General features: G+C 40.9%; 2 protein-coding genes across 2 annotated transcripts; both read left to right on the forward strand.

Moving 5' to 3' along the window:
- The first annotated feature begins 5,057 nt into the window (after positions 1–5,057).
- Positions 5,058–9,812, forward strand: LOC125297246 (procathepsin L-like). The gene is made up of 8 exons (XM_048247480.1): positions 5,058–5,165; positions 5,286–5,386; positions 6,098–6,240; positions 6,919–7,113; positions 7,619–7,810; positions 8,271–8,436; positions 8,703–8,808; positions 9,082–9,812. The coding sequence occupies exons 2-8, from the start codon at positions 5,287–5,289 to the stop codon at positions 9,179–9,181; spliced, it is 1,002 nt and encodes a 333-aa protein (XP_048103437.1). The 5' UTR covers positions 5,058–5,165; position 5,286; the 3' UTR covers positions 9,182–9,812.
- A 2,340-nt stretch (positions 9,813–12,152) lies between these two features.
- LOC125297277 (procathepsin L-like) lies at positions 12,153–17,809 on the forward strand. Its single transcript, XM_048247551.1, has 8 exons — positions 12,153–12,252; positions 12,435–12,577; positions 12,699–12,905; positions 13,058–13,249; positions 14,623–14,785; positions 15,002–15,107; positions 17,092–17,193; positions 17,471–17,809. The coding sequence occupies exons 1-7, from the start codon at positions 12,153–12,155 to the stop codon at positions 17,189–17,191; spliced, it is 1,011 nt and encodes a 336-aa protein (XP_048103508.1). The 3' UTR covers positions 17,192–17,193; positions 17,471–17,809.
- The last annotated feature ends 210 nt before the right edge of the window (positions 17,810–18,019 follow it).

Below are 18,019 nucleotides of genomic sequence, written 5' to 3' on the forward strand. Positions count from 1 at the left end.
AGTTATTTAACACCATCACTACCACACAATGTAGCCTAGAAATCTAGACGCACCCTAGCGGCAGCAAATTAATTTGCTCAGCCTGTACGTCTATTATCAAACCATAGGGATTTCTATTGGCTGACGCCGTGGACGTCATCCAATCACAGTGCTCTATTTTGTTAGAGAGTCTTAAGGCCTGATAACAACAGTCCTGCGACGGTGAACAAGGAAGGTGGCTATGGCTAATGAAGAGCTGTTGTTTGAATCGGGCGCTGCCGCCTTTGGAGGAGGACTTGTGCTTTTCTTTGAAAGTTGAGCAACACAATGCACTTAAGTCATTCCTTTCAAGAAGGATGTAGCCTATTTGCCGCTTTGCCGACCGGATAATGGATATGGTCGAAGGCGCTGGCCTATTGCATGACTAGGCAGTTTGAAAGACAATTCTCTGCCCGCCCCCTGGATTAAGCGAGGTGAATGGTTCGATTCCAGACTATACATTTCAATGATATAGGATGGCCCGCCAGGCTAACACTTATGGTGAGTTTCATCACAGTTGAATAATTTTGTATGCACCTGAAACTGGTGTGTGCTCAACCTTTATCAATGTAAATTAAAAAAAAAAGGAAAAATAAAAATCAGGTTTGTCACATTAATACCACCCAATCAGTTAAGCCAATTAGAAGCCAATCATCAATCATTTCTTATTTAAAATGTGCGAGAGGTTGGAAATGTCCTGGCTTGAGGTAAAATATTATCTTGTCAAGTCACCATAGCACTGAAATATTTCACAGGTCAGAGAACATAGACAAATTTAACGTCTAGAAAAAAACTGTAAAACAGAAAAAAGAAAGGAAAATAGCAAACTCAAGTGATCTAAGCTTGTGAACTCAAGTCCTTGTGCTGTCCTTGTGTGAGCAAAGGAGTGTGTGTAACCTTAGCTAGTGGTGTCACCTCAGTTGATGCCTTTAAGCACAACTAACTTCTCAAACAGTGTTGCATTCAGACAACGCCTATGAGGCCTGTTAATCAGTCCAGCAAAGGAAAATAAACGCTCTACTGGAGCAGAAGACGGAATGATGGTATTGAACCTTAACCTTACAAAAAGGGTTTTGATGAGGGGATACTGGTCCAACGATGGCAAGTCCTTCCTTTGGTCCTCTAAAAAATGAAGTGACTTTTGAAAATGATCCCCGGTTGTGGGGATGTGCAAGGATATCGCCACTGCAGTAATTGCCTTTGGTACTCGGTCTTCGGCAACGATATCCTTCCACATCCCCACTCCCACTCGTGTCATATTGCCTCAATATCTAGAATATCTCAATACAGTATCTAGAATATTGAATGAGATACAATTTGATTAAAAACAAAATAAAAATGTGTTAATCTCAATAGAAGTATTTCTTCTTAGTTATTAAGCGTTTCCTATGCATTATGGTTTATATTATAGCATTTGTTTATTTTCATTAGACTATCGATTGAATTGACATTGTTGTTTATTATTGCTGTTCTCCTTAATGTAGTCTAACCAACTTTTTAAATTGTTTACTGTTAAATTTCACTATTGTATTGGTGTTATTTGTATGTCCCTTTGGACAAAAGCGTCTGCCAAATCCCATAACCATAAAAAACAAGTATTGGCACACCAGCACATGCCAACATAAGACAAGGCAGACAAGAGCAGAGTTGCAGAGTCAGTGTAAAGGTGACGTGCAGTATGTGGCTTCAGGTTACGACCTCTAAGCTGAGTCACCTGACCACTGGTGTTAACTATGAACTTACATACCCTCCCACACGCACCCTCACACACACACACACACACACACATGCACGTCTGGTGTGGTGGACATGTCAGCTGACAGTGTTTGTGTTGTGTCAGTGGTTTTCCTGCACTGTAAGTTCAAACTACCATTGTCACCATTTTAGGAGGTTTATTTATTATAACTGGGTTTATTGTTAACAGTGACTTTGGAAGAGATCATTGTCACCTGCATTGAAAAGCAGGTTTCACCTGTAGAGATCAATAACAATTCATAGTCATTTATGATCGACCATCTTCAGGCTTGAGGGATTAAGAAGATTGTGCTCTCATCTGCCTGAAACATCCACAACATATTTATGGTTATGGTTATGGGATTTGGCAGACACTTTTGTCCAAAGCGACATACAAATACAAAACAATATAATATTTCAATTTAACAGGGAACAGATTAAAATGTGGGTCAGACAATAATAAGGAGAATAGCAATAATAAACAACAATGTCAATTCAATCAATAGCCTAATGAAATAAACAATGAAAATGAGGTAAAAAAGCAATAATAAACTATAATGTTCATTTAATCAATAATATAAACAATAGCATGGTAAAACAACATTAAGGAGAATATCAATAATAAACAATAATGCCAAATTAATCAACAGCCTAATGGAAATAAAACAATATTATACAAACCATAAAGAATTAAGTGCATGTTGAACAGATATGCCTTTAGAATGTACAATATACAGTATATCCAGAACATGAACACCATCATGAAGGCCACTTTATTGCTCATGCTCTTGTGTCTTTGTGGTGACACTGCAGAATTTTTCTTTTTCTTTGGTATCTGACACCTACACAGTTTATGGTAACATCACAAGGCAGCTTTACCTTAGATAAGAGGAGAGGAAAGTGTGCAGGGCAAACAAGCATAAAACTCAGCTCATCATAAAGTAATCCTTCGTGCTTTTACAAGAAATAAGATGAGAGATGAAGTGCAGAGTGTCCCAGACAGAAAGACAGAGAGTATTTTCCAGCCTCACATGGGACGTAAACAAGAAGTGTGGGCAGAGGTGCAATATATAACGTTACTTTATTTCCATCCAGCAACTGAGAGAACATCTCGAGCAAACCACTTTCATTCCTACCCACAACAATACCTCTCTCAAGCAGAATTACATTTGCTTGAAATAATTCTGGAAATACTTGCAAGGCACTTGCATTGGTCTGAAAGAGACACAATATGCTTTGATATTATGAACTTTAGCTTCCATGACAATATGCTTTGATATTATGAACTTTAGCTTCCATGAATAAAACACCAATTCAAAGAGATTTAATTTAGTAAACGTCTGATAATAATGCAATATTTGGTGTGCTGTTGGGTTGAAGACAGAAACATGACAGGGAAATCCCTTTTATATTTCTATTAAATACTCTACTTGTTCCGACATGTATTTGAAGGCGTCTTTTGTTTCTGACAGATGGAAATGAGCACTATAATTTCCGGCTGTCTTTATAGAACTGTTTATGTGCATTACATGGTGTGACACAAACACGGATCTGTGTTCGAGCACATGTACTGTAAATAAAGAATGCAAAAGATGACATCATATACTGTAACTACAAGTTAATGCATAATGACTAAGATAATAAATTAATCTATCTATTTCGTCTATTTAGTCATCTGAAAAGTGGTCATCAAAACAGAGCAAAAATCTGTAGGGCCAAGAACAGATTTGAATACAATCTTGGCAGCGTGTGGGGCTGTGTGGATCAGTTAACCTAGTCAGAGTGGAGCCCCTGATTCTAATCTGTGCGGATCAGTTAACCTGGTCAGAGTCGGGCCGCTGATTCTAATATGTGTGGATCAGTTAACCTGGTCAGAGTGGAGCCCCTGATTCTAATCTGTGTGGATCAGTTAACCTGGTCAGAGTCGGGCCCCTGATTCTAATCTATGCGGATCAGTTAACCTGGTCAGAGTCGGGCCCCTGATTCTAATCTGTGAGCTGGGCAGGCTCCTGCGTGGAAATGTCCACCAGTGTGACACAGAGAGTGTGAGGTGTGGAGGGGTCAGGGGTCTGTGACCTCATCTCCCCACTGAAAGCCTGTGGGTACACCTCTGACTGAGCGCAGTACTCAAGCAATCAGTAAAAGCAATCGTGCAGTCACAAGGGAACCAGAGCCACAGAGCTGGGTGGAACAGACAGGGACAGCGAGTCCATTTAGCCTCTGTGTTCATCAGGGAGGACAGTTATCTAAATGACAAAATACATACATTTGACCAAGGACTTTATTTGAACACTGAGTATTAGAGGTGTGTCATATTTATAACATTAACTATCTGGTGATATTGATATTGTTTGTGTCTCATTCTTCCTTGCTATATCACCAAGACAACCATCAAGCCACCGGGGGATGTCCCAATGTTCCCAATGTGCAGTCCACCACTGAGGGAGCGTTTCGCCCACACCACCACCATTCAAACCGGAACCACTACTGAGTACAGTTCTTCCCTGTGTTGTTTCAAGCATACAAACATTTTCTTTACAACAATTGTGACAAAGGTTTCCTATAGCCTAGCCTGTTTACTATAGCCTGTTTCCTATAGTCTGTTTCCTATAGCCTGTGTACTAATAGCCTGTTTACTATAGCCTGTGTACTATAGCCTGTTTACTATAGCCTGTTTGTTTACTATAGCATGTTTCCTATAGCCTGTTTACTATAGCCTCGGAAAAGACCTTCCCTTGCCTTGCCTGGTGAACAGCAGTGATTGACAGGCTTCAGTGGCCTATTCAAATATGGAATGTAACCAGCTTTTCTGTTTGTGTTTGGTATCTGTGGTTAAACTGAAATTTCTCTAATATAACTGACCAGAAGATCCTAACGGGACATGACCCAGACTCCCTGCCAGTAAGGAGTCCCAAAAACACCAGAACAGTGGAAGCCCAAGAGACAGAAAAAGAAACCAAAACACAAAGCAAAAAAATAGTGGAACCACAGACATCAATATGACTCACACATTTGCGGGAAGTTAAACAATCTTATTTACAGTTCACACTAGTTCATTGACATTGTTCATTCAATCAGTCTCAGAGAAATACTTAAACTGGACAACCCATCTGTTTTGAATGGAATGCCCATGCAACAGCTGTGTAATGATGTCACAACGGTGCTTACTGCACGATTCCGAAAAAAATTGAGTCATTGAAATCAAATTATTAATGCTGCTGTAGTTCCCCTGATGCATACGGTAATGCTTCCTTTTTTGAACTGGTAAGCACTATATTTCACTCGTGTTTATGGCTACAGTGTGAGAGTCATCTGACTGTAGGAAGCTGAAGGTGTTCTATATAAGCCAAAGGAAAGTGTGACACCCAGCCATCTCCCACTGAAGGTTTCAAGACGTCAAGACACACAAACAGGTGAGGGGAACCCCCACAGACACACACACACACACACACATCCTGGACTATTGTGCACTACTTCACAAGAGTATAAGACAGTGATTCTCAAAACCTGTGTTGTTCTTGTGTGTGCTGCAGTATGAAGCTGTTGATCATCGCAGCTGCCTCTCTGGCAGTGGTGAGCTGTGCCAGCCTCTCTCTGGAGGACCTGGAGTTCCACGCATGGAAACTCAAGTTTGGTGAGACAGTAGTCTATAATTTGTTCTGTTTTACCTTAGCTATGCTGAAGAAAACCTGTTGGTTACAGAAAAACAGAATTATGTTTTTAGCCTGAAAGGGAAAAAAGTGAAATCTTGGCATTACAGAGTACCAACAGATGCTTATCAAAGTGGTTCTGTCCTTTGAGATTGAAAAGTCGTAGTAGAAAAACATGCATTAGGATCATGAGCTACCGCCTCAGAGCATTATAGGCACTTCACAAGAAATCGCCAGCGATAGTGTACTGTGATGATGAATGCGTTTTGTTTTCTGGGTGGAGTTCATGCGCGTCTCCTTCCTGAAGATGAGCACATGCTCTATAAGTCCATGATAACTTACAAGAAATGACTTTAGAACATTCTGATTCAACACTCTCTGACTATGCAGTTCATAACTAATGATTCTGTGCAATTCTAGATCTGCAAGGTATCATTCTAGAATGTCTTGCAATGAACAAAAGCTCATTTCTGAAGAGCGCTAACGACTGCCTCTCTACCCGTCTCTCTAACCGCCTTTTTTACCCGCCTCTCTAACTGTCTCTCTTTCTCTACCCGTCTCTATCTCTCTCTACCCGTCTCTCTCTCTCTCTCTCTACCCGTCTCTCTCTCTATCTCTCTCTCTCTCTAACCGTCTCTCTCTCTAACTGTCTCTCTCTCTCTCTAACCGTCTCTCTCTCTCTCTCTCTGATGCAGACCGCTCCTATGGCTCACCTGCTGAGGAAGCCCAGCGCAGATCCACCTGGATGGAGAACCGTAAACTGGTGCTGGTCCACAATATCCTGGCTGACCAGGGCATCAAGAGCTACCGCATGGGCATGAACCACTTCGCTGACATGGTAGGATTTCAGCACTATCATATGAAACAGTGAGAGTCCATGCACATCCCCAAGGCCATTTGGATGGGTGTAGGTCCTGTAGGATTTAAAGCATATTAATAATTACATACAAGAGATTAGAGGTGATCTCCACACCAGGGGGCTCCCGTTTAAGTTTTTTTTTTTTTTTTTTTTTTTTGAATTATTAGATCCAGAGTTCCTTGAGAAGATGAGAGAAGTGTAAAGAAAGACACACATCAGTTCAATATTGTTTTTACACAACAATTCTACTATGAAATAACTGGATTCAAAGACATCACTTTAGGTTTTTCTTGTCACGCTGCAGGGAAGTTGTGTGAGAGGCTATATGTGCACAATAATATACTTTGTTTATATGTACACAATAATGTATATACTTTGTTTATATGTGCACAATAATGTATATACTTTGTTTTTTCACATGACATGTTCATTTGATTAATCACCCTATTACATGTACTATTTTTTTCTCACTCAAACAGTCAATTGTGATGTTATGAAACACTGTTCTCTCGCTTTGAATGAATAAAAGTGACATTGGATCAATGTATAAATGCCACTACCACTGAACAGTCTGAGTAGCCTAACTTGCTGTGATTTTGGTGCTGTTACTATTACTGAGTACATTTGACCGACACAAACCCTGACTAACCTCCACAGAGCAACCAGGAGTACCGAAACCTTGTGATCGGCAAGTGCCTGAAGCGCACCAACAGCACCAAGTCTGGCAGCACCTTCCTGGGTCTCAGCCTGAGAGAAAGAGACATGCCCAAGGAGGTGGACTGGAGGGACAAGGGCTTTGTGACCGATGTCAAGGACCAGAAGGCTTGTGGCTCATGCTGGGCCTTCAGCGCGGTCAGTGTGCTTGTGTGTGTGTGTGTGTGTGTGTGTACAGTATGTATATGTCTGAAGCTGTGTGGTCATAGGCTTAGAACCTACCGTACAGGGAGGTTTGCTCATAATGACGACATGGTTTTTCAGCGTCTGACGGCTATAGGTCTATCTGACACTGTTTGATTACACACATTATGAGTTTCTAAATTAAATGAATAACTGATAGCTATCATACTACCATACTAACACCCTGATAGCTATCATACTACCATGCTAACACCCTGATAGCTATCAAACTACCATGCTAACACCCTGATAGCTATCATACTACCATGCTATCATACTACCATGCTAACACCCTGATAGCTATCATACTCCCATACTATTACCCTGATAGTTATCAGACTACCAACTACCATACTAACACCCTGATAGCTATCATACTGCCATGCTAATAGCTGATAGCTGATAGCTATCTACCATACTAATACCATACTAATGCCCTGTTTTCTCTTGCCCATGGCAGACTGGCTCTCTGGAGGGCCAGACTTTTAAGAAGACAGGAAAGCTGGTGTCTTTGAGCGAGCAGCAGCTGGTCGACTGCTCCGGGGACTATGGCAACATGGGCTGTGGCGGCGGTTGGATGGACCAGGCCTTCCAGTACATCCAAGCCAATGGTGGCATCGACACCGAGGACTCCTACCCCTATGAGGCTGAGGTAAGCACACATCAATACCACCAGCACAGATAGGATAGAGGGATACAACAACACTGACACCTAGTGGACAAGGTTTGTGTCATGTTAGTGGAAAAAAGTTCTTGTTTGAAATATACGGTAACACTTTATTTTAATGTGTCGCTGTTACAGTGTACCTACCTAATTAGGTACAATGGTACAACCTGTGTAACAACATGTACTATCAGGTACTATCATTGTACTTGCATTATGTATTTGTGGGTACCTACATATAGTTGTTACATTGTAATACTGAGTGCTTTTACAAAACTTTGCCAATTTGCCTAAATTTTCATCAGAGGCAAAGAGCTGACCTGAGACCTGTTGGATGGGGTAAATCTGGTCATGATAGATTTGATATACAAAGCATTCTTAGCTCCTGTCATGTCTAACACCAAATCACCTGACACTGGGCACTCTGGACCTGCTCACATGACCACAGGATGGGAAGTGCCGCTTCAAGCCAGACAGCGTGGGCGCCACATGTTCGGGCTACGTGGACATCACCAGTGGTGACGAGAACGCTCTGCAGGAGGCCGTGGCAACCATGGGTCCCGTGTCAGTGGCCATTGATGCCGGACATTCCTCCTTCCAGATGTATGAGTCAGGTTAGCGCATGGCATGCATGGCCCTCTCAACTCACCTTTAAGGCACAAATGAAACGATAACGGTGGGTCTGTTTGTCACTTAAAGAGGGAAAGAGAGAAAGAAAGAAAGACAGACAGACAGTAGGCCTACATATTTTTTTAATTACTTTTTTAAATTAATCTTTGTGACAGAGGAAGAGCTGTCTTTACGTAAGAGCTGATTAGTGCTGTGTGTGTGGTCTTAACCAACCTCCGTAATCAGCTGATGTATTGCTTGATGGCTGTAGGAGTCTATGACGAGGCCGAGTGCAGCAGTGAGGATCTGGACCATGGAGTACTGGCTGTGGGCTACGGATCGGAGAATGGGAAGGACTACTGGATCGTCAAGAACAGGTAGAGCAAATCACTAACAACTGTGTGTGTATATGTGTCTGTAAATCTCTCTCTCTCTGTCCCTCTCTCTCTCTGTGTTTGTGCATGTGTGTCCTCTGGTCCTATGCATGATGGGTAATATTTGTATTTTGGGTTCAGAAGACTTCAAAAGAGACCCATAATACATGCACAGGATGTGCTTCTTACAGAGTACAAGTCATCCTATGTATATGTGTAACTTTGTAAATATTGTTTACCTATTTATTTGTTTGTTTGCCTGTTTGTCTTGTCCAGCTGGGGTCTGTCCTGGGGTGATAAGGGCTACATCAAGATGACCAGGAACAAGAACAACCAGTGCGGCATCGCCACCGCCTCCAGCTACCCTCTGGTTTGAGGCTGGGGGTCAGAGGTCAGGCCCTGTGGACGCCTGGACCCGCGGAGCTCCGGGGTCCTATCGTTACACTGGCCTCTTCTTCACACTCCAGAGACACAGGAGCACAGAGCAGAACTAAACCGTTTTAACAAATTCATTCATGTACGCACCATGTAGCCTAGAGCCCAGACGTCCCTAACACATTCATTCATGTACGCACCATGTAGCCTAGAGCCCAGACGTCCCTAACACATTCATTCATGTAAGCACCATGTAGCCTAGAGCCCAGACGTCCCTAACACATTAATTCATGTACGCACCATGTAGCCTAGAGCCCAGACATCCCTAACACATTCATTCATGTAAGCACCATGTAGCCTAGAGCCCAGACATCCCTTGTTTCCGTAATTTATTCTTAATGGGTGAAAATATGCATTGCATAGTAATAGAAGAGAAGTCTGATAATGACACTTTATTAATGATGACATAACACATTAACAAACAAAAAATGTCTTTACCTTAGGATTTTGTGATCTTGTTAGAAGATTATGAGACTGTATAGCGACTGTTTTTCTGTTTTGTGGCTGTGTGGATGAGAGAAAACGTAACCAACTGTAAAAATACATACAAAATAAAATGAACCTAAACACTATATTTTGATTTGTTTGTGCTTCTTGCCCACAAAATGCTACATCTGCATCCACATTCCGCATAATGTCCTTCTGAAACAGACAAAGAAGCAAACGACAAAATAAAGGAACACCCTGTTTGACTTTTTATCCATTTCAGTGCTTATGCTAAATAAGAACATTCAGTGTATGTGCTTCAGATAAGGATGTCTTTGTTCAGGCTGTAAAACTGTAAGTAATTTCAGGGGCAGAAAATAATATGAAGACATAGGATTTGAACAGATATATTTTACAGGCCTTGATTTTGGAACCCATTCTTGATATAGACAAGGACTGAACAAAATCTGGGATGGTGCTGCAACAACCTTATCTGATTTGACATGGAATGACCAATGACTAATATGACTGATGTGGTCGTATAGTTGCTACAAGATAATAAATATGTTATTGGGAAATGAAATGCTCCACTGATGAAGCACAACCGTTTATATGACCTATGACCTTTCATGCCATTCTATGATACTTTGTCCGGACAACAGAATAATCCAGATTTACACTGCAGTGAGAATATGATGAGCTGTAGACCTTGTCCTTATTCAGCCTTATTGATCACTCTTTCTATAATAGTCTGGATGCTAATACCCAGAGGAGGGAATATGAACTTAGAGCCTAAGATTGTACATTAGAAGTTTTTTGTAAAAGTTAATAAAAATACGTACTGGCTCACCTGGCTCATTCTCACATGACGTTACGTAATCATATGACTCATTCCCCAACTCACACGCACATGCAGCTGTGACACCACAAATTTTCAACAAAATGTTCTACCACGCGTTTCGTCATCCTGTAGTCATCTATACTCTCTACCAGACTCTCATTTAGGCTTGTATTATTTGTACTAACATCCCAGTAAAACTTTCATACTTACAACCTGTTATACCATGATATTTTTTGTAAATGTCCACTGTATCCACATCTTTGTCATTTTGTTCTGAGGGTTATATGGCTATAAGAATTATATGGGTACGGGACATGGCCATGAAGACTAGGAAAGAAGGAGTGAGTTCTGTAGCTCAGCATATTCAGCCAAGTCTAGTTGTCTGTATGCTGATGATTGCATGTTAACTCTATTTGTTTATATGCTGATGATTGCACGTTAACTCTATTTGTTCATATGCTGATGATTGCATGTTAACTCTAGTTGTTCTTATGCTGATGATTACATGTTAACTCTAATTGTTCTCATGCTGATGATTGCATGTTAACTCAAACTCTTCTCATGCTGATGATTGCATGTTAACTCTAGTTGATCATATGCTGATGATTGCATGTTAACTCTAGTTGTTGTTATGCTGATGATTGCATGTTAACTCTAGTTGTCTCTATGCTGATGATTACATGTTAACTCAAACTCTTCTTATGCTAATGATTGCATGCTAACTCTAACTCTTCTTATGCTGATGATTGCATGCTAACTTTAGCTTTTTTCACCCTGATAATTGCATGTTGCCATGTAACCACAAAGCACATGCCTCACCGACGCCCACAGAGCTCACATGTGTATGAACCAATGTCCTCTTCCTTACTACTCACCCTGGCCACGTGCCAGAACTAATCTCACTGAGAAGAATCTATCAGAGTTATGCACCCCTCATCTATCCAGGGGCATGTAAATCCATGATACTCTATGAGAAGATAATCTTTGCTCTTAATCTCATTATCCAAAGCTACTTACATCATAATAACAACAAACAATAACAGTAAACAGTACATTAACATTGTAAGAACATCAGTTATAGTAAAACAATCAATTCAAAATAAGGAAATGTACATGTTGTGAGAGATACCGATACACTTTGCCGTACTAGTTAATTAAGCATTAAGTCCATAGTATGTGAAGGACATAAACTAAGGCTGAATATTCTTTGATATCTATGAAATTAATACATTAATATTAACGAATATGTCATTGTGATATTTATAGAAATATGTTTTCAAAGAATACTACAGAACATTAATGTATATATTTATAGAAGTACTTCCTCTGACAAAACTCCGGCCATCTGATCCTGAACAGGAACTAATTGAGTGGCAGAAGAGGAACCCGAGGTCACGTGCGCCAGGCTGGTTTGGGTGGGCAGAGAGGTATAAAGGGCATCAGCATCCTTCACCTCAGGCCAGAGGAGTCAGACCTTAAACGCTTATCTGTCAAACCGCTCCACATCATTCAGAATAGAAGTTTACAAGGAACTCTTGACCAGGTAAAATATCCACTCTCTCATTGTCTCCCTCTCATTTCTTACTCCCGAGAATACAAACTGTCTGTAATCCAGAGTTTTTTTTTTGTTCTTTTATCTTCCAGTATGAAGCTGTTGATCATCGCAGCTGCCTCTCTGGCAGTGGTGAGCTGTGCCAGCCTCTCTCTGGAGGACCTGGAGTTCCACGCATGGAAACTCAAGTTTGGTGAGGAGGGTCACAAAAATATCAATATACTCTTCTAATCAGTACTTATTAAAGTCTTCATAATACATTTCACATGCTTCATTTCGTTACACGCTTTCACAGTATGTAAAGTAGTTCACCAAGTTTAGGTGAACTACTGACAAAAACAATGATGTTTTTTGTTCGTCCTATATGCCCAACAGATAAATCATATAGCTCACCTCAGGAGGAGACCCATCGTAAAAATATCTGGCTCTCCAAGCGACGTTTGGTCCTGACCCACAACATCCTGGCTGATCAGGGCACCAAGAACTACCGCATGGGCATGAATCAGTTCTCTGACATGGTATGCTGGTCTAGTTGTTTCCAAATAACTCATTAGACAATCAACAGTATCATGGTCTCATTCATTATTCAAAGATTTGCATGTTTAGGCTTCAGAAATGAAATATACTTTATTTTTACAGGACAGTGAGGAATTCCATCAGAATGTCCTCCTCAGAAACATGATCCCCTCCAATGAGACCAGAACCCTGCCCCACAGAGGCACATTCACCTCCACACCTAAAGGGGGCGCTGTTAAGCTGGCTGCCTCTGTGAACTGGAAGGATAAAGGCTGTGTGACTCCTGTCAAAAACCAGGGGCAGTGTGGATCCTGCTGGGCCTTCAGCACGGTTAGTGTTTTCTCTTGTCGCTTGTTGTCTCTTTGTGTGTCTGTGTGTGTGTGTGTGTGTGTGTCTGTGTGTCTGTGTGTGTGTGTGTGTGCGTGTGCGTGTGTATGCGTGTGTGTCCATAATCTAACTCGTCATGTTGTCATGCAATTCAGACAGGTGCGCTGGAGTCCCACTACTGCATTAAATATGGCTACCTGCCCTCTCTGAGTGAGCAGCAGCTGGTGGACTGCACTGGGTCCTATGGAGACCAGGGCTGCAGTGGAGGCTGGATGAACCCAGCATTTCAATACATCAGCAATAATGGAGGCCTCGACACAGAGGACTATTACCCCTACGAGGCAAAGGTACTGTAAAGTCCACATCCTCAGAAGACATCATGTGGTCAATGTTAGGGGAGACATTCTAGGAGAGGAGACACTGTGAGAAAAATAGCTTGAGTAGAAATTCGGATTAGTACATTATGGTCTTTTTAGGCCTGGGTGACGATTCGTTAGGGAGTTACAGATCTGTCCATTTTGTCAGGATGGAGTGAGATCTTGTCGGCCAAAACTTGCTGCCTTGCCTGAGATGTCCACCAACAGTGACTAACACAGTAGGGACATGTGGTTTTATTTTGGCCTGATCAGAATCAGAATTAGAATCAGCTCTTATTCGCCAACAAGGAATTTGTCACTCTAGTCTCTGACATATAGTAAGCAGACAGTGACGATATGTATGCAATACACACACATACACATATACATATTACAGTATATAACAAACAGAATACAATAAACAAGCAATATAGTCGTTTTTCAAAGCTATGACCATCATTAGACCATAGAGGGCGTCCTGCTACAAGTGATTTGTTTGTCATAGTGTTAACTCAGCGGTTACATCTTGCTGATGTGCTCAGTGTGAGGGCTACACCGCCATATAAATGTACTGTGTTGTTGTTGTTGTTGTAGCAATGTAATATAAACATATAAATGTACTGTGTTGTTGTTGTTGTTGTAGCAATGTAATATAAACATATAAATGTACGATGTTGTTGTTGTAGCAATGTATCAGAAAGTTAAATATTACCATCTCATGACAATATATCAATCAATCAATCAAACATAATGAGATTTTATGGACTATACCACAAGTATTGATTGTCATTGCAAAACAATGCTTGTGGGACATGCACAGCCAACCAGTTACATGGAATTATCCAAAGTACAGAAACGAAGTAGAGTAGGAATCAAAAATAGAAATAAAATAAAATCATACGGTTAGTTAGATTTGTAGAGGAAGGAGCTCATCACATTAAGTTTTTGGTTTGAATTCCATGAAGCATATGGATGAATGCTATCACAACAATGCACTTTCATATGTAGGTGATCATAACGGCAAACTAATGCTTCTGTTTTACACCAGGGCAGCCGTGGCCTACTGGTTAGCGCTTCGGACTTGTAACCAGAGGGTTGCCGGTTCGAGCCCCGACCAGTAGGCACGGCTGAAGTTCACTTGAGCAAGGCACCTAACCCCTCACTGCTCCCCGAGCGCCGCTGTTGTTGCAGGCAGCTCACTGCGCCGGGATTAGTGTGTGCTTCACTTCACTTCACTGTGTGCTGAGATTAGTTTCACTAATTCACGGATTGGGATAAATGCAGAGACCAAAAAGATCAAAAGAGTTTATATACTTATACTATACTATATACATTCTAATATCCCCCATTTCAATGTCCATCAGAATGGCTTCTGCCGCTTCAATCCCTCTGGCGTGGGAGCCACCTGCAGTGGGTATGCTGACGTAATGCCCAAAGGTGATGAATCTGCACTAGAGTGGCATGTGGCCAACGTGGGACCTGTGTCCGTGGCTGTGGACGCAGAACACTTCCAGAACTACGGATCTGGTAGGTTGTCTGTAAGCATGTACTGTTCACTGCACAACACAGATCTCTCTACACAGATGTTGTTTGATTGATTGATTAATTCATTAATTACTTGATAAGATATAAGGAGCCACAGAATATAATGGTGATCTGTGGAGTTGGATGGGTTGATGGACAAAATTATTCAGTTTTATTTTATTATTAAATAATTATTTGGTTATTAATTGTTTTGCACAGGTGTCTTCTACGACTCCTACTGCAGCAGCAGTAATGTGAACCACGCTGTGCTGGTGGTGGGTTATGGAACTGAGGGAGGTCAAGACTACTGGCTGGTGAAGAACAGGTAGGCTGAAATTACATCACATTGTAATTGAAAGGCCCCTATTTTGCACCCTGGCGCATGACATAAAACTCGTTTTCCACCTGGCGCAAAGTTTATTTTCTTATTTTGCACGTCTATTTTTTAAACAATGCGCCCAGGGATGTGGTAATTAACAACTTAGGGAGTGGCCTAGCGCATTGTCTAAAAATCGCTATTGTACACCACCTAAAACGCACTACGCCACTGACCAAGAGACACCTGGTCAGAAGTCTATGGCGAGTTGTTATTTTAAGAGTGCATTGTCAACACTCATATTGGCGGGTGCACAATGCACCATCCTTCAATCCTCCATGAAAGCACACCAGCGCACATCCATGCAAAATTACACGATTAGGCTACAATGGGAAACATAATTAGAATAAAGATATTACGAAATACATCTCACAATGCATTTGCAAATTGGTAATGATGGTTAAAAGTGATTAGGCGAGAGCACAGCTGAAGACGCACTATCACGGCTTATTCTACTGCTTGATTCAGTTTCCCATTGTGAAGGTTCTTTAGAACGTGCAATTAAAAATCAGTTATGTGCACGGCTATGAAGTAGTTCCATTTTTTTGACCTTCTAGGGCCTACATATTTTGTATCAATTCGCCCGAGTTCGTTCAGTGAAAATTACCGTTAGAAAAGGAAAGGAAAAACAGCAAAGAAACACCGCTGCGCTGATTATGTCTGATCTGTACCAGAAATGACTTTCAATGAACACCTGCTGCCACGCATCAGCTGTAGGACTTGAGAAACGCTTCACCAACTCGCTTCTTTGCGCGCTACCACCGTTCAGCTGCTGTCCGAGGCTGAACTGGAGAGCCGGGAGATCAAACTTTATCATCAATGGGAACGTGCAGTTCAATTTACAAAAATAAAAATGCCTTATTTTGATCCCATCAATGTTTTGACTGTTTTATATGTATCCTAGGTGGTAGACCCGCTGGTTAGTGTTCCAGCGTAGCAACCATTCATGCAGGACTATAGTAACAATTTGAAATAAATACTTATTTAACAGCTTTAACTATCCAAATGAGATAACAAAAAATTTAAAATTAACTTAATATTTAACATGTTGTTAACAGTAGAATAAGCGGGAGAATGGCCGAGGTTCATTCCGGTGCGCGTTGTGGCCGCATTACAACCTTGAACGTGCGTTTATTTTCGGATAATCTAATGGAGTGTCGTCCATTATCCCTTACATATAAGCAACTCCTCTGCAGAATAAACGTTGTTTTATTCAGTCATTCGAAAAATATTAGGGTAATTGTTGCTTTTTCCAGCCTATGTTTTCGATGGTAACCCATTGTCAGTCAATAGTGAAAGTAATTTACTGCGTATAACTGCCTTGCCGTTGACTGACACCATGGTGAAGTTAGTTTCACTTTGCCAATGAGTTCAAATAATAGATGAGTGCAAATGCGTAAAGGCTATGCTAGGTTTTAGTAAAGCATGGTTTAGTGGAATGACTGTTCCATACGGTCTGGCAAGCAGACTCTTTCAAATGCTCCTTCCGTTGACTGTCAAAATACGGATGCATTCTTTGACGTCGCACTTTGCGCCGTTAAAGGGAATGACAGATGTCATTCTCATTGGTTTAAATGATTTTACGCCCCAAACACACCCATGACTGATTAGGAAACCTAGGTATACCTTGTTGCACCATGTGCTAGACGTTTGATAACGAAAACACTCCCAATGTGGACTGGACATCCTACTAAATTTTAATAAGCTTTTGACTATTGACGATGCATTTTAGACTGTCATAATAGGGCCCAAATAATCCAGTAGAATGCTTAGTAGCACTGTTTTAAATCACTATAATATCCCTACTGAGATCAATAAATGACTCTCTCTCTCTCTTCCTTCATGTTTAAATCTCTATTTATCTATATCTATCTTATAGTATATGAAATAATCTTCAGTAGTCATGACAACTATCATTGATGTTTTTGTGTAGCTGGGGAACGTATTGGGGAGAGCAAGGCTACATCAAGATGTCCAGGAATCGGGGCAACCAGTGTGGCATCGCGTCTTACGCCTCTTACCCCACAGTGTGACGGTGAGTAGGGGACAGTTATGACAGTAATGCCTCTGATACATACGTTTTCCAGGGTATTTCTGGAGGTTATTAGTCTCCTCTCAATATACAGTTCATTGTTCATGATAAGAATCACACCGTAATGCTATATGAGATGTAACATTTCTCATAACTAGTCTTAGCTTACTCCATGTTGGGGAAACCAAAAACCAGCCGATAGTGGAATTTGGGGTTGACATTCACTTATAATGAGAGTCCTCTGTGACAAACCTAATATTTAATTTCCTTTTTTTCCAAGAGTTCAAGATGGTCTCAATAAGATGACATACCTCAATGATGACTACAGTTTTTTTTCAACCATGCTTCAAATTTAACATATTTTGCCTCAACAACACGTGATTCAGCCTTGGACAAGAGAAATCTAAACAGAGTGTGGTCACTACAACAACCATATTTATCTCATTCCTTTAATAATGTTTTCTGAAAAAGATGTCTTCAGGGAAATGTGTGAGGTTTTCTCATGAATTAATTCTCATGCCATTTGAACATTATTGGAGTTGAATATGTGATCTGTAAACTATTTGCAGTCTAATTTCAATAGCTGACATTTTTGTAAATTAAAGCTGATTATATTTCACTTCTGTGATCTGATGTTGAGTACGTGCTAAATGTGAAACCAGATAAGATCTGCTGCAGCACAGACGTGCTGAAGACCATGACATCCAAGCACAGTTCATTTTAGGGCCTCCTTACATCAAACAACTTTGACAAGATTTGGGAAATATTCTTGAAAGATTGGAGTCTTAACTAATGCCTCCCATTCAATCTTTACTCAAAAGACAACCCC

The sequence above is a fragment of the Alosa alosa genome, chromosome 1 (assembly GCF_017589495.1).
Source record: "Alosa alosa isolate M-15738 ecotype Scorff River chromosome 1, AALO_Geno_1.1, whole genome shotgun sequence".
NCBI classification, from domain to species: Eukaryota; Metazoa; Chordata; class Actinopteri; order Clupeiformes; family Clupeidae; genus Alosa; species Alosa alosa.

Excerpts from the sequence above, each read along its gene's own strand:
- LOC125297246 (XM_048247480.1), top strand. The coding sequence starts at position 5,287 with ATGAAGCTGTTGATCATCGCAGCTGCCTCTCTGGCAGTGGTGAGCTGT. Across the intron at positions 7,114-7,618 it reads CATGCTGGGCCTTCAGCGCG|ACTGGCTCTCTGGAGGGCCA; the intron begins GTCAGTGTGCTT and ends TGCCCATGGCAG. Across the intron at positions 8,809-9,081 it reads TACTGGATCGTCAAGAACAG|CTGGGGTCTGTCCTGGGGTG; the intron begins GTAGAGCAAATC and ends TGTCTTGTCCAG.
- LOC125297277 (XM_048247551.1), top strand. The coding sequence starts at position 12,153 with ATGAAGCTGTTGATCATCGCAGCTGCCTCTCTGGCAGTGGTGAGCTGT. Across the intron at positions 13,250-14,622 it reads ATTACCCCTACGAGGCAAAG|AATGGCTTCTGCCGCTTCAA; the intron begins GTACTGTAAAGT and ends AATGTCCATCAG. Across the intron at positions 15,108-17,091 it reads TACTGGCTGGTGAAGAACAG|CTGGGGAACGTATTGGGGAG; the intron begins GTAGGCTGAAAT and ends GTTTTTGTGTAG.